The sequence below is a fragment of the Pan troglodytes genome, chromosome 5 (assembly GCF_028858775.2).
Source record: "Pan troglodytes isolate AG18354 chromosome 5, NHGRI_mPanTro3-v2.0_pri, whole genome shotgun sequence".
Classification (NCBI taxonomy): Eukaryota; Metazoa; Chordata; class Mammalia; order Primates; family Hominidae; genus Pan; species Pan troglodytes.
The window spans coordinates 120,945,373-120,972,092 of NC_072403.2; the positions used below are offsets into that span (position 1 = coordinate 120,945,373).

At 37.1% G+C, this 26,720-nt stretch overlaps 2 protein-coding genes across 4 annotated transcripts in view; one reads left to right on the forward strand and one right to left on the reverse strand.

The window, feature by feature from the left end:
• ARMC2 (armadillo repeat containing 2) overlaps positions 1-21,939 on the forward strand; it is a 202,404-nt gene extending 180,465 nt beyond the window's left edge. The window contains exon 18 of one of the 2 annotated variants that reach the window (XM_054686854.2): positions 21,548-21,939. In XM_054686854.2, the coding sequence (XP_054542829.1) occupies positions 21,548-21,654 (107 nt within the window). In that variant the 3' untranslated portion in view covers positions 21,655-21,939. The remainder of the gene's footprint in view (positions 1-21,547) is intronic. The other variant, XM_063812576.1, reaches the window with a different exon arrangement.
• SESN1 (sestrin 1) overlaps positions 1-26,720 on the reverse strand; it is a 106,528-nt gene that overhangs the window by 41,842 nt on the left and 37,966 nt on the right. The window lies entirely within an intron of this gene.

Genomic DNA, 26,720 nt, shown 5'->3' on the forward strand with positions numbered 1-26,720 from the left:
TTTTATAGCTTCAGGTTTTAATAGATCATATAAATTTTATGATATTTGAAAATAAAACTTCTCAAGTTTCTCTTCAGGGAATGTGATTATGGGTGAAGGGCATTCACTTTTTAAGTATATCTGTTGTATCTGACTATCTTCCCACAATAATTATTAAACATTCTACAGTACAGATAACTTTTTGGAGTAGGGGAAGAATGGGAATGAGAAGTTTATCTCTAATGGGGCTAATTTGTTGTTGTTGTTATCACAGGGACCAAATTTGACCTTAAAGTGTTCTGGTACATTTGCATGTATGTATGTTAAATTAAGTACTGTCTGATGAGTTTCTACTATATTAACTCCATGCAGCAAAAAAGTAAAGTGGTCTTTCTTCCAGAGACCAGTGCCTTTCTTCCGGGCAATACTAGGGCGTAAGACAGGGTTAAACAAGATGGTTCTACTTTTAGTACCCTTGAGTCATAAAAAAGCATCTCTTAAAAATAGTATTAGTTGATGCCACATGGAAGACTGGGCAACACATACCATAGAAGCAAAGAGAATCTACTACTTAAAAATAATTGCCCCAATCTCAGAACTGGCACAGAACAAAGACTGGGTCACGAAAGCAGTGCACTGGAAAAAGAGACCATTTCAGAGAGCCTCCTAGTATCAGAAAAGAACAACCCCCAAACTTTCCAATAAATCTGCAGCTGAAGAAATGAAAAAATGGTACAGGATTGCGCATGGTGCATATGGTGACATGAGAGAGGGTATCTCTGAATTGGGGCTGAAGTTTACCTTTATGTATATTAACTGTCTCATAGAGATTTAGTCTAAATTGTTCACTTCATAAGTATAAAATTCTTATAGCTTCATGCCTACTCTGAAACAGATTTAGTGTATAAAGATGGTTTTAGGATACTTTTCTACCTTCTCTTCTTAAGGAAATTATTTACTGTGGAAGATTTGCAATAATGTAAGCAGTAAATGGAAGACTAAAAGAGGAGGAATGATCCTAAATTTTACAAAGAATTTCAAAGACCTACAATTTCTAAGCATAATAGAGCTCTGTGTCCCAGAAAGACTCTTCCTAGCCACTGATGACTAAGGATACTATTAGGAACAATAGAAATCACAGGTTAAAACACAGTAATTGAACCAAAAAGTTGGTCTCCAGACTAAATGCACTTGATTTATGGCAATTGTACTATTCAGAGCAATTCTTAAGAGAAGCAGGAATGATTCTGCTTTATTAAATCTTTTTCTTGAGTGTAAACTATTGCTTAAGATGCTGTGAATACTGAATTTTAAATGTTGCCACTTCCTACGACCTCTCCCTCCTCAAGCCACTCCTTTCCTCCAATAACAAGCAGATTTGTCTATTCTGTTTCTCTTTTAAGATGGGTTCTTGCTCTGTCACCCAGGCTGGAGTGCAGTGGCACAATCATATCTCACTGCAGTCTTGAGCTTGGGGCTCAAGCGATCCTCCTGTCTTAGCCTCCCAAGTAGGGTTTAACAGGTGCATGCCACCACACCCAGCTATTTTTTTATTTTTGTAGAGACAGAGTCTTGCCATGTCGCTCAAGCTGGTCTTTATCTCCTTGCCTCAAATGATCTTCCCACTTTGGCCTCCCAAAGTGCTGGGATTATAGGTGTAAGCCATCACACCCAGCTGCTGTTTTTCCTAGTGAGGAAGGAAATGTTCAAGTTATTTTTCTATATAAGTTTGTATCTAATTACGTTATATTTTGCTGAGCTTCTTCAAGCTCTTAGAACTCCTCAGTAAGGTTCTTAGACATTATTAACATGACAGATAACATAAGGTCTGAGATATTACGGTACCCAACCCTCAAAATGTTAAGTATCTCTGCACCCAATATAAGTGGCAGGTAAAAATAAAATAGCCTTTTAACTTGGCCATAGCTTTTCGAGACACCTGGGTCTTAGACACGTGTCTGTTTCCTCTGATTCTCCACTGTCTAGTCCTGTGTTAGCATAAGCAAGATCCCTAGCTCTGAACCCTCAGAATCAGCACTTTAGTACATAACAAGAAAGCCATTGCTAGGACCCCCTGATCTAAGAATCTGGTCTAAGGAGAGATATGACAATCAAGAATAAAAAGAATGGATCTAGAAAAGAATATCAAATAAATTTCTTAGGACTGTGAATGCCCACAAAGGCATGATCAAGGCTCTATGTCCAGAGCATTTATGTAAAGGTGTAGATTGCTAGTAGTAAGTTTGTTCCTATGCATGCAGAGTATACCAAGGGGAAAAGACAGTAGAAGATTTATCCAATGTATCAATAGATGAGGCACCTGAACTTCTCATGTCTCAAAATATTCTATTCTTAGCTGCCTAAAGTTACTTTATCCATAAGTTTAAGGATGGGGTGGGAATAGGTGAAAAAGAGGAAGAATAAAAATAGCTGGGATGTGGCTTAGAGAAAAATATGTCACAAAGGAAAAAAATAAGTCTGGAATCTTCAAGATTCTAAGGTCTGGAAAGGAACCATAAAAATTTCACATTAAGAAATGATTATGGTTCTACCTAGGGACTATAGAATAAAATGTAAAATGTATATAGGATTTTATGGTCTACAGATTAATTTCCCATAGAGTGACTTGTACAACTTCTTACAACAACCTTGTAAGATGTATCTCATTATTCCTATATTACCCATGAAGAAATGTCATACAACTGACAAGTGGCAGAGCTACAAGTCAAATGCAGGTCTGCTCTGACTTCAGGTCCAGTGCCCTTTCCTTTCCACTACTCAACAGTTTAAAATGCAGCTTCAGAGCCAGCTCTTAGGGGGCTTACAATCCAGTTGATCATAAAATACTCAGAAACAATTAGAGAACAATTCTAGGCAACGTGTAATTTTGTATTAAATTATACACCACAAACTGCAAATATCCAGAAGTAGGGAGTGAGTAAAGGCTTAAAAGATGGGTAAAGGGGAATGACATAGAAGAGAGAATAAACTGGATGAACTCAAGAGACAGTTAAGAGATTTCCCTGGCTCTGGCAGGAGATGAGTGAGTTAGTAGTGGGAAACGGTCAGTTTTAGGTAGTCTATAAAGTCAGTAAAAGTGATTAGATACTGCAGGGAGTAATAAAGGAGCCCTAAAAGATTCTCAGCAGTGGTACAAAGGAGTGAAAGCAGTGACTGTGCATGAGGAGCTCAAGGCAAATTAAATATGTGCACTTCAGTGGAAGAGGTAGTGCTACCATTCCACCTCCTCTCCAGCCTCACACCACCACCAAACTTCACAGTCCACCTGCTGGAATCATTCCTAGACTTGTGTATGTGCTCCTCCCTCTGAGTTCAAGTCTTTCCCCTCTAATCATGGCCCACCCCTCATCTTCAGCCTAAAGTTAGAAGTCACTGCCTTGGAGAACCCTTCCCTGACCCCTCCTGGTCTGAGTTAGATGTCCTCCTTTGAAAATTTCCTCTGTGGCAGCACTTATCTCTAAGCACTATAATTTCCAGTGAGCTAGCCAGTCTCCCTTACTAGGCTGAAAGCTCCCAGGGTAGGAAATGGCCCATCTTTTTCCAACACTAAAATCCCTTGGTACATAATGGGTGATTTAGAGGAAGTATAAAGAAGTATATAGTCAGGAAACAGATTTAGGGATTAACTTCCCCTAAGATTACAGGCTGAGTATCCCCTATACCAAATGCTTGGGACCAGAAGTATTTCAGATTTTGAAATATTTGCATATATATAATGAAATATCTTGGGGATGGAACCCAAGTCTAAACATGAAATTCACTTGTTTCATATATACCTTATACAAATATCTTGAAGGTAATTTAATATTGTAAATAATTTTGGCATAAATAAAATTTCATGTTAAGTACTTATATGTGGAATTTTCCGCGGATCACCTGAGGTCGGGAGTTTGAGACCAGCCTGACCAACATGGAGAAACCCCACCTCTACTAAAAATACAAAAAAATTAGCCAGGCGTGGTGGTTCATGCCTGTAATCCCAGCTATTCGGGAGGTTGAGGCAGGAAAATCACTTGAACCTGGAAGGCAGAGGTTGCGGTGAGCTGAGATCGTGCCATTGCACTCCAGCCTGGGCAACAAGAGCGAAACTCTGCCTCAAAAAAGTCTCAGAGTTTGGAGCATTTCAGATGAGGCGTGCTCACCCTGTACATGAAAAGGTAAGGCTGGGCGCAGTGGCTCACGCCTGTAATCCCAGCACTTTGGGAGGCCGAGGCGGGCAAATCACAAGGTCAGGAATTCAAGACCAGCCTGGCCAACATAGTGAAACCCTGTCTCTACTAAAAATACAAAAAATTAGCCAGGTGTGGTGGTGCACGCCTGTAATCCCAGCTATTGGGGAGGCTGAGGCAGGAGAATCGCTTGAACCCAGGAGGCGGAGGTTGCAATGAGCCGAGATTGGGCCATTGCACTCTAGCCTGGGTGACAGAGCAAGACTTCATCTCGTTGGGGGGGGGGAGGGAAGAGAAAAGGTAAGAAGACAGATACATATATAACCATGTTAAAATATGGAAGAATATAAATTGGAAGATGGCCTCTTGTCTCAGTGAAGGAGATATTCCAAGCCTTCTTTTCTTTTGTCTACCCAAGCCCCTTAATGAAGGGGAGGGCTGGATCAGGGTCAGGGCTAAGATAGGAAGATATACCTTTTATAGCCATTGCTTGAGGACAATAGGCTGTAGTTTTTTAAAAAACAATTTTTTCTTCTGCTAAAAGGGAAGAATTCAACAACTGTCATTTAACAACAGAGAGCACAGTGCCTTGTAAGAACCCACACAGGTATTTCATTGTATACAAAGATGAATCATAATTCCAGCCCTAAGGAACCTTATAATCCAATTTAAGAAAACCCATGAGGTAGAATTACGTTAAAGGTACAGACAATGCTATGGATTCAGAGGAGGGGAAAAAGTCAAGGGATTATTAAAAATGTTGCAAGCAGGGAGAAGAGGTGTTGAGGTGTGATTTTAGAAGATTAAGAGAAACTTCTAGGATAGTCTGAGTTGTAGGGAGAAGCTAAAGACACACTTTAAGCTAAAGAGAGTGCAGTGGTCTGGTTAAGAAGTAACAAAGGTATAAACCAGTGATGCCGGTGGAAATGAAATGAAGTAAATTTAAGTAAACGTAAGAAGGCAGACTGTTAAAAACTGATTATTAATTAGAATAAAAAAATTTATTTCCCAAGAAGCCTCTTGCTTCTTTCTAACTTTATACCCAAACAAATATAAGCAAAGGTGGCATTGTCAGAGGTGGTTTTGATGGAGATGCTTATCAATAGGATGATAAGGTTATTTTTATTTATAACCTGTTCACTTCTGGACAGGATGCCTCCAGCTGTTTTTATTCCATAATGTCCCTCTGCAATTATCTTCAGAGCTTAAGGTAGCACAATTAATTAGAACGAATCTGAACTTTGTAAAAATGAGATCTAGATTGCAACCCCAGCACATTATTTTATCTCCTCATGCCTTAGATTTTCATTTGTAAAATGGGAGGGGCCATACTTCATAGGATAGTTCTAAGAGCAAAATTTGATAATATGAAAACTGCTAGAAACAGGCAAGTTACTGTATGACAGTGCCAAAATGCTGGATTCAGGTTGCCATCTGGACAGGAGAAATATTTATAATAAATTAAGAACAAGCTTTTAGTTAACAGTGCCTCTCATAATTGATTCCAGCCATGTTTCTGTTAGTGATAAGATGACAATCAGATGGACTTAAGCATTCGTAAAGAAGCGGAGGCAAGGCTCAAAGCATCAGCATTAGAGTCTAACAACCTGGGTTACAAGGATAAATTAAATCTCTCTTAGCCTCAATGTCCTCACCCACACAATGGGCATGATAACACAGCAGTCTTAGAGAGCCACAGGATTACATGAAATCATGCACAGTGAGTGGTTAATACTAAGTGGTCAGTAAATATTAGTTGTGGGACCTACCTAGTAAGAGCTACAGTACATTGAACCAACTGTCCTGTCTTACTTGGAATATAAATTAATTATTTAGCACAGCATTTTTTAAACACCCATGACTTTACTCCTCCTCTTTGTGTTTTGGACTTGAATAATATGTATTTGAGATAAAAATTATTAGGTATTGATGTATTTTTTAAAATTTGGTATTTGTAATGGTATAATTACTTCTCTCAATTACAACATTTACTAAGTATCTGTAAATAATTTAGTGTTAAGTACAATCTACCATCACTGATTTTACATATTATAGAATCTATATTTTAAATACAATATTGAATATTATCTCTTATTTATCAATTCTTTGAGTATCTTTCATTATTGACATATTTTCAAGAAAATTTACTGATCAGCATCGTAGAAATGTGTAGTTTCCCTATCATCTATTCTCTCCTTCTTCTGTGGTTAATACAAGCTCAAATCTTTAGCTGGGCGCATTGCCACTCAGAATGAAGACCATATTATCCAGCTTTCCTTGAAGCTGGGTGTGACCAAGTTACTAAGCTCTGGCCAGTGAGATACAAAAGGGAATGGGAGTGTGCATAGTGAATGTCACTAAAGTGAGAAAGCATATGCTTATTCTCCCAGTAAATTCTTCGTCTGTCTGAAATGTGGATGTGATGGCCAGAGCTGGAGCTGTCTTAGAGAGAGAAGCCACATCTTGATGCTGTTGGAACAACAGAGAAGGGATTTGAGTTCCTGATGATTATATGGAGCTGCTAAACCAGTCCTGCATTGCCTTTATTTACAAGGAAGAAAAATAAACTTTCCTGTTTAAGAACGTTTATATCAGGGTTTCTGTCACTGGAAGCCTAATCTCATCCTAAATAATACAGAGAAAGTGAAATCTGAATTTCAATTTCACTTATTTTCTTAATAGGTTTTATTCTCAACTTATGGTGAGAAAGAAGAGATAATGTTAAGGGAGAGAAAAGGGGCAAGAGGATTCATTCAGCTGCCCTACCACTGCTATAGTTCACATCATATTCCTAACCTGTCTTTTACCCCCAACCACTCTAGGGTCCATTTTGCTCTTCATCCTAGAAGTTCAACTCCAAAAAAGAACTGACCCCAAAACAGCATTCATTTGTTCATTACTCAACAAATGCCTGCTGAGCATCTAGTGTGTGTTAGATGCTGAATAAAACAGACCCCTAACTTCAGAGAGCTAAGTCAGGTATTTTAAGAAATGTACATTAAATTTTCCTCTGTTAATTTGTACACTACACCTCTGTGGTTCCAAATTTTCTTATAGGATTGAAGTAAAAGACTGAGTATAAAAGGTCGGGAGAAAGCTGACATATGGAGTAGGTAGGAAGAACCTTAGTACTGGAAATATAGGAAATAAGGTGTTGAGGACTCTTGGGGACAAAGGCAAAGATGTGACTACCCGGCAGAGGGAAAAAAAAAAAAAAAGGAAAAGGAAAAGAACACAGTCACTGACTCTTACTGGGCTTCATGTAGCCTTAGAACCTCTGTCACTTTTTTTGAGAAGGGGTCTCACTCTGTTGCCCAGGCTCAATCATAATGCACTGCTGCCTCAAATTCCTGGGCTTAAGTGATCCTCCCACCTTAGCCTCCCCAGTAGCTGGGACTACAGGTGCATGCCACCACACCCAGCTAATTTATTTCTATTTTTATTTTTGTAGAGATGGAGTCTTGCTATGTTACTTAGGCTGGTCTCAAACTCCTGGCCTCAAGTGATCCTCCTGCCTCAGCCTCCTGAAGTGCTGGGATTACAGACGTGACCACTGCACCACTATCACATATTAATGATTAATAGGGACAAGCTCATTACTAAACTTCTGTAACTTCCAGAGCATAGTAATTGCCCTCCTTATTGTATCTGCCCTTTGTATTATTAAAATCAAAGACTTTCAGAAACCCTCAAGACTCCCCACCATTCTTTTCCAATTCTAGGCCCCATTCAGAATTTCCACCCTCTTCCAGCCTCTTATTAGGACCTTTTCCTACCAATGTACACTTAGGAAAGAGAGGAGTCATCAGAATGGGGAGGGAGGGAGTGTTGTTGGAATTCTCAGTTAAAATTTAGTTTTTTTCATAGAAACATTGCTAAAGTAGAATCTAAATGTCATTACTGCTTCCAGCTTTATAGTTCAGCAAACCTATGCAGTTAAAATCAGCTTTTGTGGGTTGGCTTTACGATTTGTCTGAGTGAAAAAGTAAGTTCAGAGTTTCAAATAATTAATATGAATTTTAACTTTAGACTGTAGTCCTTTTGTGAGGAATGGAAAGCTTAACCATCATTCTTTGCCTAATAAAAGATGGCATGGCACTAATATTGTTACACACTTGGCTCCAGGAGAATGAAAAAGAAACAAACCAGTTTCTGATGCTGGGATCTAGTGTTGTTTGTTTTTATCTGAGGTTTGAGGGAAAGTGTATTTATCAAATACTACTAAACCAGCTTAACTGTGACAAGTAGTTCTTAATACACTATAATATGATATGATAAAAAAAATTTTTTTTAGGTTGTGGTTTTTAACACTTCACAAGTAGTTTCTTTTCCTGTTAACTTTCAGACAACTCTGCTTAAGCCTAAGCTAAATACCTGGAGGAAGTGCTACCACAATTTTAGCTTTCTTGTTTCCAGTTGAGCTATTATTCTCACCTGTTCCCCATTAGTAGAGTATCATATGTTCACTTACAGCTCTCTTTCTAGCCTAATAAAAATGCTCTTAAAATAATTACAGTAAAATAATAAAACAGTCATAAATCTGAGAGAGACAAATAGGCATACTGCCCCATCAGTACTAACAAAAAGGTTTACAGATGTTTAAAAACTTTCTTTGGCTTTGGTTCAGCACCTCAGTTAGGAAACTTACCGATCAAGGTCCCTTGTCTTTTTCTACAGGGCCCCCGCCCATAATGTGCTGCCAAAATATAGCTGTTATATTCCTGATACAGCATAAAAAGGCATGAAAACTTTCTAAGTAGTAAAGACAATCTTTCCCTCCCCAATGGGCCATAAGTCCAGAAAAACAAGTTACCTCACTTATGAACCACGCTATTTAAGACTGTGATGCAACAATATTGCACTACTATTTTCTATTAAAATGTACTTTTCAAATCAAAATCTTAGCTAAAATGTCCATTAAGGTTATAAAAATTTTGTTTTTTCTCTTATCCTTTTAAATTGGAATTTAGGGCATAGAAAAGAAGTATGTTTTTATTTCACCTAGGAAACATTATTAGGCCGTAGAAACCATAACACTCCACTAATTAGTATCTTTGCAGAGCAATAATTAAAGCAACCTTAATTCACGGGGATGATTCTGAAATACACCAAGATGTTAAAATTCCCTCCATTACACAATGCAATTATTAATATATTCAGCATCTAGTCCAATGTGATGTAATAATTACAGAATTTCAGAGCTAAAACAATTATAAGTTGGGTGAAGCTAGAATAGATTTGGAGCATCTAAGTATTAATACTTTAATTCTATAGATGAAGAAATTGAGAACCAGAGGCAAAATATATGGTTTTAATGTTGAAATATTTATCATATTATAGTTTTTAGAAACTTGGACAATCATCAATAAAATCAAGGCTGGCCTTATGATTTACTAGAGTATATGGCTGCTTGCTTGGTATAATTTCAGAAGCGCTATTATAAAAAAAAAAGGCATAGAAACTTGTCACCCAAATTCTTCCTCAGAGATAAAAATAGTAAAATGATACCTAGTCATCTTCCATTTACATATTTAGTTGATGTTCAACAATGCCTATAATTCTATAAGCTGACTAATTCCATTATCTTTTGTTAAAATGCAAGTACCCTGAAAAATAGAAAAATCATTAAGCAATATAATGGATTCAAACCTTAGGTAGGCATTTAAGGTCAAAATCATGTCTATATGAGTATTCTTGAAAATCTCTTCTGGAAGGTTCCATGCTAGAGACTGACAGCCCACTTCTTAACTAAGGCCAAAGTAGACATTTTGTCCTGCAGCATTAGAACAGATGACTTTATTTTCTAGCACTAGTTGGAGTCACTGGCTTGTATTTAGGGGCTTTGTATAAAAAAGCACAAGCCAGCTGGGCACAGTGGCTCACGCCTATAATCCCAGCACTTTGAGAGACCAAGGTGGGCAGATCACTTGAGGTCAGGAGTTCAAGACCAGCCTGGCCAACATAGTGAAACCTCGTCTCTACTAAAAATACAAAATTAGCTAGGTGTGGTGGTACATGCCTATAGTCCCAGCTACTTGGGAGGCTCAGGCAGGAGAATTGCTTGAACCTGGTTGTCAGAGGCTGCAGTGAGCTGAGCTGAGATCGTGCCACTGCACTCCAGCCTGGGTAAGACAAAGCAAGACTTGTCTCAAAAAACAAAAAACAACACAAGTCTTTAGCACCTGAATTACCTACAGCACAATGAGATGTTGACTCTAAGAGAAGCAAGCAGGAATTCAAGACCAAAGGGAATACAACACATTTCTGTTTCTCATTTCACACCCACTTAGGGGCATATGCTCTGAGTGGGATGTGGGACAGAATTGCCTATGCAATTTATATTTAAAATATTTTCTGCCCTACCTTAAGAAATTTTTAATAAGCAAGAATAGTTAAATTTGCATAAGTTAAGTGTATGAATGAGGTAACTCCATTGTAGGGATCAGCTACTTCCCTAAGAGCAGATTCTGACGGCAATTGGGGCAGAAAGAAAGGAAAAAGAAGAGCAAGAGGAGGAGGAAGAAGAAATGAAGAGGAAAAGAAGAAGAAGGAAGGAGAAAAAAGGAAGAAGGAGGAGGAGGAGGAGAAGAGAAGAAAAAAGAAGAAAAGAAGGGAGAAGGGAGAAGAAGGAAAAGAAGAAAAAGAAGAAGGAGGAGGAGGAGAAAAGAAGAAAGAGAAAGAAAGAAGAAGGAGGGAGGAGAAGGAGAACAAGAAGGAGGAAGAAAGGAGGGAGGAAAAGGAGAAGGAGGGAGGAGAAGGAGGGAGGAGAAGGAGAAGGAAGGAGGAGAAGGAGAAAGAAAGAAGAGAAGGAGAAGGAAGGAGGAGAAGGAGAAGGAAGGAGGAGAAGAAAGAAGAAGAAGAAAGAAGAGGCTCTGTGCCTGAGGGCAAGGAAGGGATACTATAGAGGGTAGGGAAGACCATGGCCAAAGATAAATTTTGCCTACTTCACAAATTTGTATGGAATATAAATTGTATATGCTGCATAAATCATTTAAGTCATAATAGCTTATTAATCATACCATCTTACATTCTCAAACATGATTAACTGAGAATTTTCTGTAATTTCCCTTCACTTTTACAAACAGTAACTATTAATGTCAAAGTATCATCATTGTATTTCACAATTTTCAGTTCAAGATGAGGTCCAATTTAAGACAACTTGGAGGCAAGAACATCAAATCTGCAAATCACAGAGCTGTCTGGTGACTTTTCTTACTGAGTACTGCCAGCAAGCACTGGCTATCTTTATCTTGATAAGCACTACTAAAACATCTCAAGTGGAGGGGTCATAGTCCCATCACTGGGATTAAAAACCAAAATATATAGGTGATTTACATTTGTAGATTCTAAACTTGCTAACCCAAATGGCGAAATGAGTTACTAGAAACGAGAACCAGTATTTTCATAAACTACAAAGTTTCTAGTAAAAGTTATTTTAGTTACCAATTCAGTTTTTTAAGAACCTTGTTGATCTTTCTATTTTCTTAACTAGAGTCTTGTTCATGTAGAAAATAAGTTAGTGAAGTGAATTATTGTGGCTTCAACTCTGAAAAGGAAGCAGGATGGGAGAGAGGAGAAAGCACAGTCAAAGGGGATTATTTCATGGCCACAGACTGCATCACAGCTGTGGCTGGGATTTCACAAATGTGTATGTACCAACAGTCAAATGAAGGACTGTGAGAGAATGTGTATGGCTGAGCTCACTTAGGAACCACGACTGGGAAAACAATTACCTGGAAAGAGATGGCCTACTGATACCAAGTACAGTATTATCTTGAGCGTAAAAACTTCAGTCATGAGATTAGAGATTATTATTTGAATTGCTAGTCTTCAACTACAGAACTAATAAAAGTTAAGCAACAACTACCCCCACCACAACCCCCAACTCTCCCTTCTTTCACAAGAGAAATAATCTAGTTTGGCAAGTCTCCTCTCCTTTATATGACATTCCTTTTTATTATATTTAAATACAACTTTTTGAACAAATTATGCAGAAAAGTATTACGACTGAGGATTTTTTAGGGGGAGTAATAATAAATTACTGGGGTTGAAGAAGGATTAAAAGGTTTCATTTATTGTTTTGGACTTCTGATTTCTCTGTCAATTTAGTTGTTAAATGTGGGAAAGTTACTAAGAATTTATCATTTTAGTTGTGCCATTCTCATTCCTTGTGTACATACTTGTCCAAGGACTCTTAGGGTAACGCCAGCAAATTACATCAGGTGTCCCACTACAATGATTAAATTAAAACAGGAATTCTTGGTGTCGATTCCTTGAATTTAGCTTCTTAAAAACAAATGAACTGTTAAACATATATGTGACAAACTAGCACAATCTTTTTTTTTTTTTTTTTTTTTGAGACAGTCTCGCTCTGTCGCCCAGGCTGGAGTGCAGTGGCGCAATCTCATTTCACTGCAAGCTCTGCCTCCTGGGTTCAAGCGATTCTCCCGCCTCAGCCTCCTGAGTAGCTGGAACTACAGGCACACACGACCACGCCCAGCTAATTTTTTGTATTTTTAGTAGAGACGGGGTTTCACCGTGTTAGCCAGGATGGTCTCAATCTCCTGACCTCGTGATCTGCCCGCCTCAGCCTCCCAAAGTGCTGGGATTACAGGCGTGAGCCACCGCACCTGGCCCAAACTAGCATAAATTTTTAAAATAACATACCCTCAATTTACAGAGTGTGCATCATTTCAAATTGCAGGCTGGGCACAGTGGCTCATGCCTATAATCCCAGCACTTTGGGAAGCTGAGGAAGGAGATTAGCATGAGCCCAGGAGTTTGAGATCAGCCTGGGCAACATAGTGGGACCCTGTTTCTATTAAAAAAAAAAAAAAAAAACCAAAACTAGCCAGGCATTGTGGCATGCACCTATAGTCCCAGCTACTTGGGAGGCTTAGGCAGGAGGATTGTTTGAACACAGAAGGTTAAGGCTGCAGTGAGTTGTGATTGTGCCAGTCTGGGTGGCAGAGTGAGACTCTGTCTCAAAAACTAAATAAATAATAATTTAAAAAAATAAAATGAAATTGCAACATAAAAATAGCAGATGACCTTTTGCTATTTCTCATCTCCAACAACTCAGTAAATCTACCAAACATACTTGTACAAGTACTTACGCCACTAACAAGTAACTATTAAGCCAAAGGAGGGATTTTGAGGACAATGAAAAAGTGGTAGAAGTTATTTACCATAATTGTTGTTTTACTACATTTTTTGAAAAAGCAGGAATTGTTATATTAATACCAAATAAAGTAGACTTCAGAGCAAAGAAAATTACCAGAGACAAGGAGGGACATTATATATCATGATAAAAAGTTAAACCCACCAAGAATATATAGCAATACCCAAATGTACATCCACCAAACAGAGCTGTAAAATATATGAAGGAAAACCTGGTAGTACGGAAAGGAGAAATAAACAAATCCATAATTATAGCAGGAGACTTCAACATTCCTCTCTCAACAATTGCTAGAACAACTAGACAGAAAATCAGCAAAAATGTAGAGGAACTCAACAATATTATAAACCAACAGGATGTAATCAACATTTATAAAATACTCCACCTAATAAGAAAATACATAGCCTTTTAGCATGCTCAGGGAATATATACCAAAACAGAATACATCATGGCCATAAAATAAATTTGAATATATTTAAAAGAATGAAAATCATGCAAAGTATGTGTTCTCTGATCATAATGAAATCACACTAAAAGTAAATAATAGAAAGATAATAGGAAAATGGAAGCCTGGACACATTTGCAAACTAAACACCACACTCAGAAATAATTCATGAGTGAAAGAGGAGGTATCGGGGAGATTTTAAAAATATATTGAATAGGATGAAAATGAAAATACAACATATCAAAATTTGTGGGACACAGCTGAAGCAGTGCTGAGAGGGAAATTTATAACACTACATATATACATTAAAAAATAAGAAATTCAAATAAATGATCTAAAATTCTATGTCAAGAGCCTAGGGAAAGAAGAGCAGTATAAACTCAGAATCAAGCAGACAGAAGAAAATAATAAAGAACAAACATCAATGAATTTGAAAACAGAAAAACAAAAGAGTAAAAGAAAATCAGTGAAACAAACTGCTGGTTCTTTGAAAAGAAAAAAAAATTGAAAAACCTCTAGCAAGACTGACACGGAAATTAAGAGAAGACATAAATTACCAATATCTATTAGGAATGAAACAGAGGATTATTGCAAAAAAAAAAAAACAAACCTGCAAAGACCAAAAGATAATAATGGAATACTGTGAACATTCTATACTCATACATTTGACAAGTTAGACAAAATGGGTCAATTCCCACCATAACTCCATAACTCACCTACTATGAAATAGATCACCTGAATAGCCCTATTGCTATTAAGAAAATTGAATTTGTGATTTTTAAAAACTCCCCCAAAATAAATTTCCAAATCCAGTTTATTTCACTGGATAACTCCACCAAACATTTAAAGAATTAACTCCAATTTTACATAATATTTTCCAGAAAACAAGGAGGGAAAAATTTTCAATTATTTTTATGAAGCTAGTATTAACCTAATACCAAAACCAGACAAAGACAATACAAAAAAAGAAAAATACAGCCTCATGAAAATGGAGGCAAAAATCCTAAACAAAATATTAGCAAACAGAATTCCACAATGTATAAAAAGCATTATATATCAAGATTTAGGGGGATTTATTCCAGGAATGCATGGCTGGTTCAACATCTGAAAATCAATGCAATCTACCATTTTAACAGGCTAAGGAAGAAAAACCATATGTTCATATTAATTGATGCAGAAAAACATTTGAGTAAATTTAACACTCATTTATGATTTTTAAAAACTTTCAGAAAAATAAGAACAGAGTGGGAGTTACCTCAGCTTAAAAACTTCTACAAAAACCTACAGCTGTTTTTATACTTAACGGTGAAAGATGGAATGCTTTCCTCTTAAGATTGGGAAGAAGGAAAGAATATTTACTCTCACCACTCTTACACAACATAGTCCTGGAAGTTCTAGTCAGGGCAATAAGGCAAGAAAAGTAAATAAAAGCCATACAGATAAACAACAACAACAACAACAAAAACAACAAACGGAATAAGTAACAACTGTCCCTACTTATAGATGACACAATTATGTACATAGAAAATCCCAAGGAATTTATAAAAAACAACGAACTCCTAGAACTAATAAGGGAGTTGAGCAGGTTGCAGGATACAAAGTTAATATACAAGAGTGAATTGCTTTTCTATAGACCATCAGTGAACAATTGGAATTTGAATTAAAAGAATTACAATAAAAAATAAAATAGGCATAAATCCAACAAAATATGTATAGACTCTATACACCAAAAACTACAAAACTCTGATCAAAGAAATCAAAAATCCAAATAAGTGGAGAAATATTCAATGCTCATAGATTGGAAGACTCAATACTAGTAAGGTGTCCATTTTTCCCATCTGTAAGTTCAACATTCCAAATATAATCTTGGCAAGCTATTTTGTAAATGTCAACAAACTGATTCAAAATTTTATATGGAAAGGCAAAAGACCTAGAACAGTCATACTAACTGTTTTCATGACTTACTATAAAGCTATCATAATTAATACAGCATGATATTGGTGAAAGGACAGATACACATATCAATGGAACAGAATAGAGAGCCCAGAAATAGACTGATAAAAATATGGTCAACTTATTGTTAACAAAGAAGTGGCCAGGTATGGTGGCTCACACCTGTAATCCCAGCACTTTGGGAGGCCAAGGCAAGAGGATTGCTTGAGCCCAGGAGTTCAAGACCAGCCGAAGCAACACAGGGAGACTCCACTACTACAAATAAAAAAAAAATTATCCAGGCATAGTGGCACCTGCCAGTGATCCCAGCTACTTGGGAGGCTAAGACAGGAGGGCTGTCTGAGCCAAGGATACCAGGGCAGTGAGCCGTGATCACACCACCACACTCCAGCCTAGATGACAGAGTGAGAACTTGCCTCAAAAAAAAAAAAAAAAAAAAAAAAAAGGAGTACAGGCAATTCAATGGAGAAAGGATAGTCTTTCCACCAAGTAATGATGAAATAATAGGACATCCATACGCAAAGAAAAGAAAGAAAACAAAATGATTCTAGACATAAACCTCATACCCTTAACAAAAAGTAACTCAAAATGGATCACAGACCTAAATTTAATATGTAAGACTAAAAAACATCTAGAAGAAAACATAAGAGAATATCTACATCTAGATCACCCTGAATGATCTCACGCTTTCATCACTGACCAAACCTGTAATTACATCTCAGTCCTTTCTCCTGAATCTGAGGCCTATTTCTCTATCTACCTAATATATTTAATCTTGATGTCACACAGACATCTCGAATCAAAAAATAAAAAATAAAAAGCTGAACTCAGCCGGGCGCAGTGGCTCACGCCTGTAATCCCAGCACTTTGGGAGGTCGAGGAGGGCAGATCACCTGAGGTCAGGAGTTTGAGACCAGCCTGACCAACATGAAGAAACCCCATCTCTACTAAAAATACAAAATTAGCTGAGCGTGGTGGCGCATGCCTGTAATCTCAGCTACTCGGGCAGCTGAGGCAAGAGAATCGGTTGAACCCAGGAGGTAGAGGTTGCGGTGAGCTGAGATTGCGCCACTGCACTCCATCCTGGGCAACAAGAGCGAGACTCCATTTCAAAAAAAAAAAAAGCTGAACTCATCACCTTCCCCAAACCCATTGCACTACGCTACCACCTCTTATATTCCCTATCTCCACGAAGGCCTTCATTATACCTCCAGTTGTCCAGTGCAGACACCTGCAAGTCTGTGCCTAGCTAGGATCCTCTGACACCCTTACTAACCTCTTGTCAAGTTCTGAATATTCTACATCCTAGAAACTGTAAAATCTATCCCCTATCCTCAACCTCACTCCCAACCCCATCAAAACAGTCCCTCACCATGTCTCTTCCAGATTAGAACGATAGCCTCCTTTCTGTCTCAATGCCTTTGCCACCTTCTATAGCCTATTCTCTACACTGGAGAAGTCTTTCCAAAATGCAGATCTGATGATGATATAATCCTTTATAGGTTCCCCCTAACTTTCAAAATAAAATCCAGATTCTTCACATGGCATATAATTCCATTTCAGATTTCATCTCTGCCTATGTCTCCAATGATACTGAGTTCAACTTACTTACAGTTCTTCAAACACAGTAAATCTCATGGTTCTGTACTTTTGCACATGCTAATCTCTCTGACCAGAGCACCTTATCTCTCACTTCTTCAAATGGCCTCTCCTTAGTCAGGCTTCAAGAGCCAGCTGAGGCATTACTCTTCTACAGCGCTTACCCTGGCTACTCCCTTTCTGTATCCCCTCATCCCCAACCATCCAAAGCCTTTGCAGAATTCTCTTGCATGGCACTTACCAGTATATACCATAACTGCCTGTCTATCTTGCCCACCTGTCTGTGAGCTCCTTGAGAATGAGACCTTTGCCTTATCTGTTTCTCCAGTGTCTGGCATGGAATGTTACACAGAGTAGATAATACATGTTTCTGAAATAAATAAATGTGAGGCACGATATGGAAGAACTCTGATTGAAAATAAGAATTTGATTTTGAACCCATATGGGCTGAAAAAAGTGTATTCTGTCTTTTGCTCTAAATGAAAAACCAATGCCTCAACTTTCAATAATTCATATACTTTGGAACATAAGTAAAAAATATTACATTTACAAGCTTAAAAAAATATAATGCAATATTTTTGCTGTCAACATTCACTGAAACAGTGACAAGAAGAATGACCTTCACAAATGCCCTCCCTTAATCTTTTGTCTTCCAAGATCACAAAGGCCTCAATAAACATTCAGCTATCTCCAACTGACCCTGCTTGTATGTGGTGCAGGCAGTTTAACCACAGTTGAATAGTTTGAGGAGCCACCTTCCTGAGACATTCATTCCTCCACCTCCCTTGTTTACTTGTCTTGAGATCTGCACCACAGTATTGCACCGTGGGTTTAGTTAACAAAAGTAGTGAAAGTATTTTTAAAGGATTACTGTTAAAAGGTAGTGACTGCATAGGAAATACCAAGGCTGTGCTCTGAAAAGGCAGTCACCTTCTCTAGCCTCTCTGTTTAACACAACCAGGTTTATTAGAACAGATAGAAGGGCCTCTACAAAATCTTTCCCAGAGGACCTCTAACCTCTGAGAGGAGTGAACTCCTTCCACAGGGGATAATATGGTGACAAGCCTGTGGGTAGATGGCCACAAGTAGGAGAATTTTTTATGTCAAATTTAAAAATCTTATTCCCTAATACAGCTATGCTTATTTTTAACCTAAAATAATGCTGTTCATTACTTACCAGTTAAATTACCTATCTCTTCCTCATCCCTGCCTCCCATTCCCCTGATTCTAAATTCCAGGAAGATACATCACAATTTATTCTATGTGTTCCTGCATACCCTGGGATACGGCCATATATCACAGGCTGTAATCCTACTCCAATGTGTGAAGTTCAGAGCTATAAAAAGTGATGGGATGAGTACTTAAAACATAACAATGGTTTCCTTCTCTGTTTCCTCCACTAAACAGCAAGTCTCTCTAGGACTTAGTGTCTTTGTCCTTTTTGCTTAGCACGCTTCTTTGTACAGAGCTAGCTTTCAACAAACACCTGTAGAACATGTGTATGAATAAATGACAGCTATGATTTCTGCAAGGCTTTGAGAACATCTTGGCACATAAAAGTAGGAAAAGTTGGTATCAAAAAAAAGAGGATGAATGGATTTTTAAAATGTGTTATACACACAATGGAATACTACTCAGCCATAAAAAAGAAGGAATCCTGTCATTTACAGCAACATGGATGGAACTGAATTTATGATAAGTAAAATAAGCCAGGAACAGAAAGTTAAACATCATATGTTCTCACTCATATGTGAAAGCCAAAAAAAAAAAGTTGATCTCATGGAAGTAAAAGGTAGAAGAGAGGTTACTAAAAGCTGGGAAGAGTAGGGGGAAAGGGGGGAATATGAAGAGATCTGCTAAAGTATACAAAATTATAGCTAGATAAGCAGAATAAGTTCTAGTGTTCCATAGCAATGTAGGATAACTATAGTTAACAATATTATATATTTTCAAACAGCTAGAAGAGAGGAAATTGAATGTTTTCAACACAAAGAAATAACTGTTTAGATGACGGATTTGCTAATTATCCTGATCTGATCACTGCACATTGTAATTGAAACACTACTATGTACCCCATAATTATGTACAATTATTATGTGTCAGTTAAAAAATAAAAAATAAAAAGGAGGAGAGGGGACATATATTTATATTAATATATTATCTACTAATATTGATGTATAATATATATTATGTTGAAATCATTACATATATATTTATATGTATTTTTTAATAGCATAGAACTGAAAGGAAGTTAACTTACCAAAATACCCTCTTTAAAAAATTCTCAAGAAAGTTGCATCATGGGAATTAAATGTCAAAACAAATAAATACCCAGAGAAGAGGAAGTAAATAAATCTCCATGTCTGACTTCGGTTTGAAACATAGGCAACAGCTTTAAAAGAAATTTTAAAATGAAGATTTGTAAAACAGTGTTGTAAAATACAACAAAGGAAAGGCTGTAAGTAAAGGAATAACAACTGATTTTTAAAACTCTGTATATGAAGTAAAATACTGGCCAATTTAGTGAAAAAGCCAAACTGGTGGATAGGCATCTGATTTGACTACTTTTTCACTTTTCAACAGGTTTTATGGGATGACACAATCTTGCTCTACTCACAATGGAAGGGAGGAACTTCAAATCTAAACATGTCCAAACAGCAATAACTGGCCCAACTCAGAGCTGTTCAAAGACTGACCAATTGTGCTACCAGCTGAAGGTGGCATCTGTCTGCAACAGCGCCATTAAGTAGCAGTCAAAACATTCAGCGGCTAGAAGCAGAGAACACATCTCCAGCCTAGAAAAGACACACAGAATGCTATTGTTTAAATTGTTAAAAAAAAAAAAAAAGTCATTTTAATGTACAGTGAATCATAGACTTTCCATCTTGCAAAGGAGACAGTATGGCAAGTCTTTAAATATTAAAAATAGACTTTAAATATATAAAACTGATTGAAGGAGGAAAAATTAGTTGGACTGGTCTGAAAGACTGATGAAATTAGCTTCCTAAGAGAGGCAGGCAAACATCAAAGCAGTCTCTAACTTTCAAATAACCTATCTATACAAATGGGCAGGCAGCAGAAGTTCCCTCCCATTCCTAAATCAATAGACTTACATAATCCTTAGGTCTCTCAGCCTAAAGGCAAAAGCTGATTTCCAGTCTGACCACAGGAAGAACAACCTTCCAAGAGAGCTATCTTCTTTTAGTAATCATAAGGAATTTAAAAAATACTGCTGCCAACAATCACTCATCCACCACTAGCATCCCTTCCTTTCCATTCTTACTTTCTGGTCTCCAGGTTCCAGCCTAGCAAAGGAAGGCAAGAAGGAACAAACACAGCTTCTACCGCTTAGGTAGGGGAAATGTGGTCCTCAGCCACCTCCATAGAAATAATATTATGAGTGGACGTTTGTGATGGTTAAAGTTGTTCAATTAGCATGACTTCAAGTAAGAAGGGCTGAATACCTTTTTTGAACTGATTCCTGAAGCTAATCACCAAGCATTAATGCTGCTTAGACACAGAAATATAACCTGAGTCCTAAACAACTAATTTGCAAACTAACTTCAGAAGCAAACAGGAAATCTCTTAAAAACAACAACAAAAAAAAACAAAAAAAAACTCATTTCAGAAATCAGTTTCATGATGGTTTAAAACTTCTTTTGGATCAGTAGCTTTAAAATTGGTTTTATAAAACAGCAGGGTGCAATGAAATTTCAGAGGATCAGAATATTACAAAGATTTTTAAAAATTATTTACCAAACATTGAAACTGAGTCAGACAATAATGGTGCTACTTCAGTGAAAAATGTAACACATCAGTTGTGTATTTTTAACATAAAAGGAGCTGAACAAACTGCAACATTGTATATTAGTGAGTAATACTATATGAATGGACTCTTTGAAGGAGAAAATGTAACCCTTTAAGGAATGTTTAAATAGGGTCCTCTTATTACCTTTTTGCTTACCATTAGAGGTCAAAGATGGGGTTCTAAAGTATGAAAAACACTTAAAAGCTTGTAGAATTACAAAGAGTTTAGAAATTGTGGTCACTGGTTTTCTTTTTTTCTGTAATTGAATACAAGATAAAAATGATAAATCATTAATGTGACATTGTCTTACTCCATTTTGTGCCACTGTAACAGAATACCTGAGACTGGGTAATTTATTTAAAAAATCTTTTGTTTTGTTTTGTTTTCTCTCACAGTTCTGGAGGCTGGAAAGTCCAGGGTCAAGATGCTGGCATTTGGTCTGATAAGGGCCTTCTTGCTATCTCCTTACATGACAGAAGACAGTCGAACAAAGGCAAGTTAGCCAAACCCTGTGTGAAGCCTCTTTTATAAGGACCTTAATTCCACTGATGAAGGAGCAGCCCTCTGGCCTAATCACCTTTTAAAGACCCCACCTCTTAATACTATCACATTGACAGCACCCACATTTTGGAGTGACACATTCAAACCACAGCAGACAACAATGGCTTATTAGCTTGGTGCAAAAGTAATTGAGGTTTTTGCCATTACTTTTCATAAGACAGATGTAGAAGATAAGTTTCAAACCAAAGTCAGACAGGTAGCTGCAAATACATCAAAATGAAAATTCAACAAAGAAAGGAATTGTTGCTTATTTTATTATAATCTCATCCTCTTAGCCTAAAACAGTGCCTGGCACTTTGTAGTTGCTCAGTAAATAATTGTTAGATAAATGAATGAAGTTTCCCTCTATAAATTCCAGAAATATTTGAGAAAATTTTAAAGATAATTTTTGTTATTATAAAGCAATGTTTTACTGTAAAAATGAAGACTATATTGATATAAATATATAAGCATAAACACAAAATGATTAAAATTGATCATAGTCCTACCACTCAAAGAAAGCCACTGCTATTATAACACACTGGTATATTTACTTTCAGTTCTCTTTCTTATGTATATTTTTAGACAGCTGAGATCAAACATTACTTAAAATAGTTTATCTAGACTTCAATGTTCACTTAAAGTTTTAATATAATCCTTTCCCAATGTTATTGAAAATGAGAGTATTCATTATGTACTTTTTAAATGTTATATTTAAACATTCCAAAAGGCCTGAAAACAATTTTTATTGACAAGCAGGTTTTATATAAGTTACTGGCAGTAGATTATTCTCTAGTCATTGATATTGAATTTGTGATTTATAGGCTTAAAGGCAAAACTATACTACAGGAAACATTTCAACCATTAAGTATGCAGTTTTGAGACGAGACAGAATATTCCTTTAGTTCATTCATTTGTCCCTACACTCGACAAATATTTATTGTTGACTTAATCCAGACTAAGTACTGAGAATAGAATGAGCAAAACTACACAGCTGCTACCCCGTAGAGCTTATAATCTAGTCAAGGGAGACAGACATTAATCAAACAATCAATAAAGTAATTGAAAGTTGTAAATGTTAGGAATAAGAGGTATATGGTCATATACGTCACTATTCAATAAAAGGAGCTGTTCAAGACTGGGATGTGTGTGTGTGTGTGTGTGCGCGTGCGCGTGTGCACAGCAGGGAATTGGGGGTAGGAGGTAGGTTGGGAATAATTTTGTCTAACATTTAAGAAGTACTTCATTCAATGCTAGTGAGGCCTTGTGTTGGAAACATATGGCTTCTCTCATTTTCTTATTTGATAATCACAGCATCTTATGAGTAAGAATTATCTTCCTTCACCTTACAGATAAAGAAATTGGGGCTCAGAGATAAGTCAAATAACTTAAGATTATACAGCCAGTAAATAATGAACTGGGATGAAAACCCAGACAGTAAGACAACAGAGCGCTTAAGTCATATGCCACATATCCCACTTCCCTGCATAACTGACAATTATACTAAGATATAAAGGATAAGCTGGTGTTAATAAAGCATGGTGTGGGGGAGGGGAAGAGAGAACATTCCATGCAGACTGAGAAACATGAGAAAGCCCCAAGACAGGAGAGGCTGCTATAAATTAAAGTGGGAACAACAGCAGTAACAAAGCCAGTGAACTAAGTAAGGACACAGAGAGTAATGGGAAATATGGAGATGAGACTGGGAGATGAGGCTGGGCCAGTGAAAGCCCTCATGGGCCACATGAAGGACTCTGGCATTCCTAAATGCAATGAGAAGGCATTAGACGCTTTCACTGCTTTTATTTGAAATTCAAACACTTAAGGGAAAGAAAATTCATAAAGGTTGGATCTCATGAAACAAGAACTAGAAGGACGAACACTCGCTCAGTTTTGAAAATATTTTCTAGGACCTATCATATCTGTATTAATAAGTATGCATACTTCAGGAATTTTAAAAGTGGTAGCTTTTTGAATACCCTTTAAAATAAACCAAATGTAGACAAATTTAACAGAGGCTTGGGTTTGCCTTCTGGGTGTGGGCAATTACCTTTACTTTGTGCAATTTTAGTAGTTTTCATCTTTATTTTGGAATTACTTCTTGCCCCAGTTTTTCCCTTGTCAATTTTTAAATATTTTTAATATTGTTGGCAAGACATTTCTTTTCGTTTTTTCTTAAATTTTTTGGGGGGGAGGGATCTGGGAAAAATTCCCTGAACATACATCTAAGTAATTGTCAATTTAATTTTCTGCTGATTATTCATACCAATGATGAAAAACAAATTTACTTAAATATAGAAACTAAGACTAACTCTGAAAGTTATGATGATGGAATAGAACTTAAATGTCATAAATCTTAAGAATATTAAAATAACTTGACTAACAAAAATATGAGGTAAGAGGAAGGAAAAAACAAGTTCATTAATTTTCTCAGTTTAACAGAAGAGAATGATACAGTCTAAAGGTGAAAAAATATTTTTATACCCGATTTTTTATAATCCTTAAAAAATACAGTAAAGAATTCCTTTAGTGCTCTATTGCGAAGAAATATTATTTTTGCCCTAAGTGGAATTACTGACAAAAAGATAAAATTATGTTACACCAATTTACATGTCTATAAGCAGTGTATAAGAAAGCTCATTTTATAACATCCTGACCTACACGAGGATTATCTCCTGAAAGACAATCTACTAAGATAGTAGGCACACAAAAAAAATAGTCTCTCAAAAAATTTCTTCTGTCATTGTAAAGTTGAGCTTTTTGGCACACTTGTTCAAAATTTTTATTTACCACATCCATTTTTCTATTTTTGTCTTTTGCTTTTTCTTATGATTTTATGAGCTTCTTTGTACATTAAGAATATTAACCTTTTTCATACATGATACAACTCATTTTTCCAACTTGTGGTTTATATTTTAAATTTAAGGTACTTTTTGATGTACTTAATTTTTATGCAATCAAAACTATCTTTTCCATTAAAGCTTTCTTCCCTTGCTTTTACGCTTTAAAAGACCTTCCCTAACTTAAGGTCAAATTAAATAGCAGCTCTATTTGTTAGTATGAGGTAGGTCCAAATTTTATACTTTTCTCCAAGAAGGTGAACAGTTGTTCCAGTATATTTATGGAACCAGCCTTTTGTCCAAAACATATGGATACATTTTTGAGGCATGACATCTGCTCACACAAGGTTCTAATCCTCACCTCTACCTGCTAATAGCTGTGTGCTTCTCCTTCCTGAAGACAGAATCCTCTTTTAACCTGGTCCCTGGGTGAAAAGAGGAAAGGGAGGGTAGGATAACCCTGGTCCTTATCTCCGTTCAATTTATTTTTTGCATCTAACTCCCTTCACTTTCCTCTCCAATCCTTCTTGGGTCCCTAGTTTTTCAGACTCTACTTTCTTGTTTTCAAGTTGTGTGGTATTTTTCAGAAATGTAGTTTGGTATTAATTAATGAAAGAATATATAATAAACAGAATGGTGGCTGGGTGCAGTGGCTCATGCCTGTAATCCCAGCCCTTTGAGGGGCTGAGGTGGGTGGATCACGAGGCCAGGAGTTCAAGATCAGCCCGGCCAAGATGGTGAAACCCTGTCTCTACTAAAAATACCAAAAAATTAGCTGGGTGTGGTGGCAGGCACCTGTAATCCCAGCTACTCGGGAGGCTGAGGCAGAGAACTGCTTGAACCTGGGAGGCGGAGGTTGCAGTGAGTGTAGATCACGCCACTGCACTCTAGCCTGGGCAACAGAGCGAGACTCCACCTCAAAAAAAAAAAAGAAAGAAAGAAAGAAAGAAAGAAAACCAGAATGGTTATTTCAATCAACAATATGGTTCGCAAAAGTCTAGTAACCATTACAAATAAAATTATCACTAAGTAAAATAGTGCCTAACAGAGATTATTTTTAAATTTCTAAAAATTGTGTAAGATCTGTACTAATTGTCCATGATATATAGTAGTTACTCAATATGTTTGTGGTTGGGAAGAATTTTTCTTTTTGGAACTGAAAACTGGCATTGGGTATAGTTTTAGATTTCAGAATTTGTACTGCCTAAATATTTTATGCAAACAAATGTAGAAGAATACAAAGGAGAAAGTAACCTAAAATTTCCTCACAACAAACTACTTATGATTCACAATTTAAGCTATTTCTGTTAGCTAGGTGCCAGTGAGAACTTTATTTCTAAAACAACTAGAGAAACCACCACACTTTTAAAAAAGTAATTTTCACTGGGTGCAGTGACTCATGCCTGTAATCCCTACACTTTGGGAGGCTAAGGCAGGAAGATTGCTTAAGCCCAGGAGTTTGAGACCAGCCTTGGCAACATAGGGAGACCTCATCTTTACAAATAATTAAAAAATTAGCGAGGCATGGTAGCGTACACCTTTCCCAGCTACTTGGGAGGCTGAGACAGGAGGATAACCTGTGCCTAGGAGGTTGAGGCTGCTGTGAGCCATAATCGTGCCACTGCACTCCAGCCTGGGTGACAGAGCAAGACATTGTCTTGGAAAAACAACAACAACAAAAAGCAATTTTCTGGGCTACTCCTAATCTCCTAGAAGATGCATCATTAACTCTACGAACAGGCAATACAGGCAAATTAAAAGTAGTCACTGTCATCAAATGCCCTGGTAGTGGCAGAAAATGGACAGTAGGCTAACCCAAGTTCCATTTCCAACTTCCTTCTGCCTGTCTCTACTACAGAGGCTATGAAAGTTAAACATTTGACTTCCCAGCCTCCCTTGAGAAGCTATGTTACACAGTTATCACCAATGAGATACAAACAGAAGTCTGCTAGCACTGTCTCTTTCCTTTCCTTCTCACTGTGTAGTACATACTTGTGATGTGTAGGAGGCAGCTTACAAGATGGCTCCCAGTGATGCCTCCCTCCTGAAGGGACTACATCCTGTATAGTCCCTTCCCATACTGTATCAGGGTTCTGTGACCACAGAATATGGCAGAAGTGATAACTCACTTCCAAGATTAGGTTATAAAAGACATTGCAACTTCCATCTTGTTCTTATCTCCATCTGT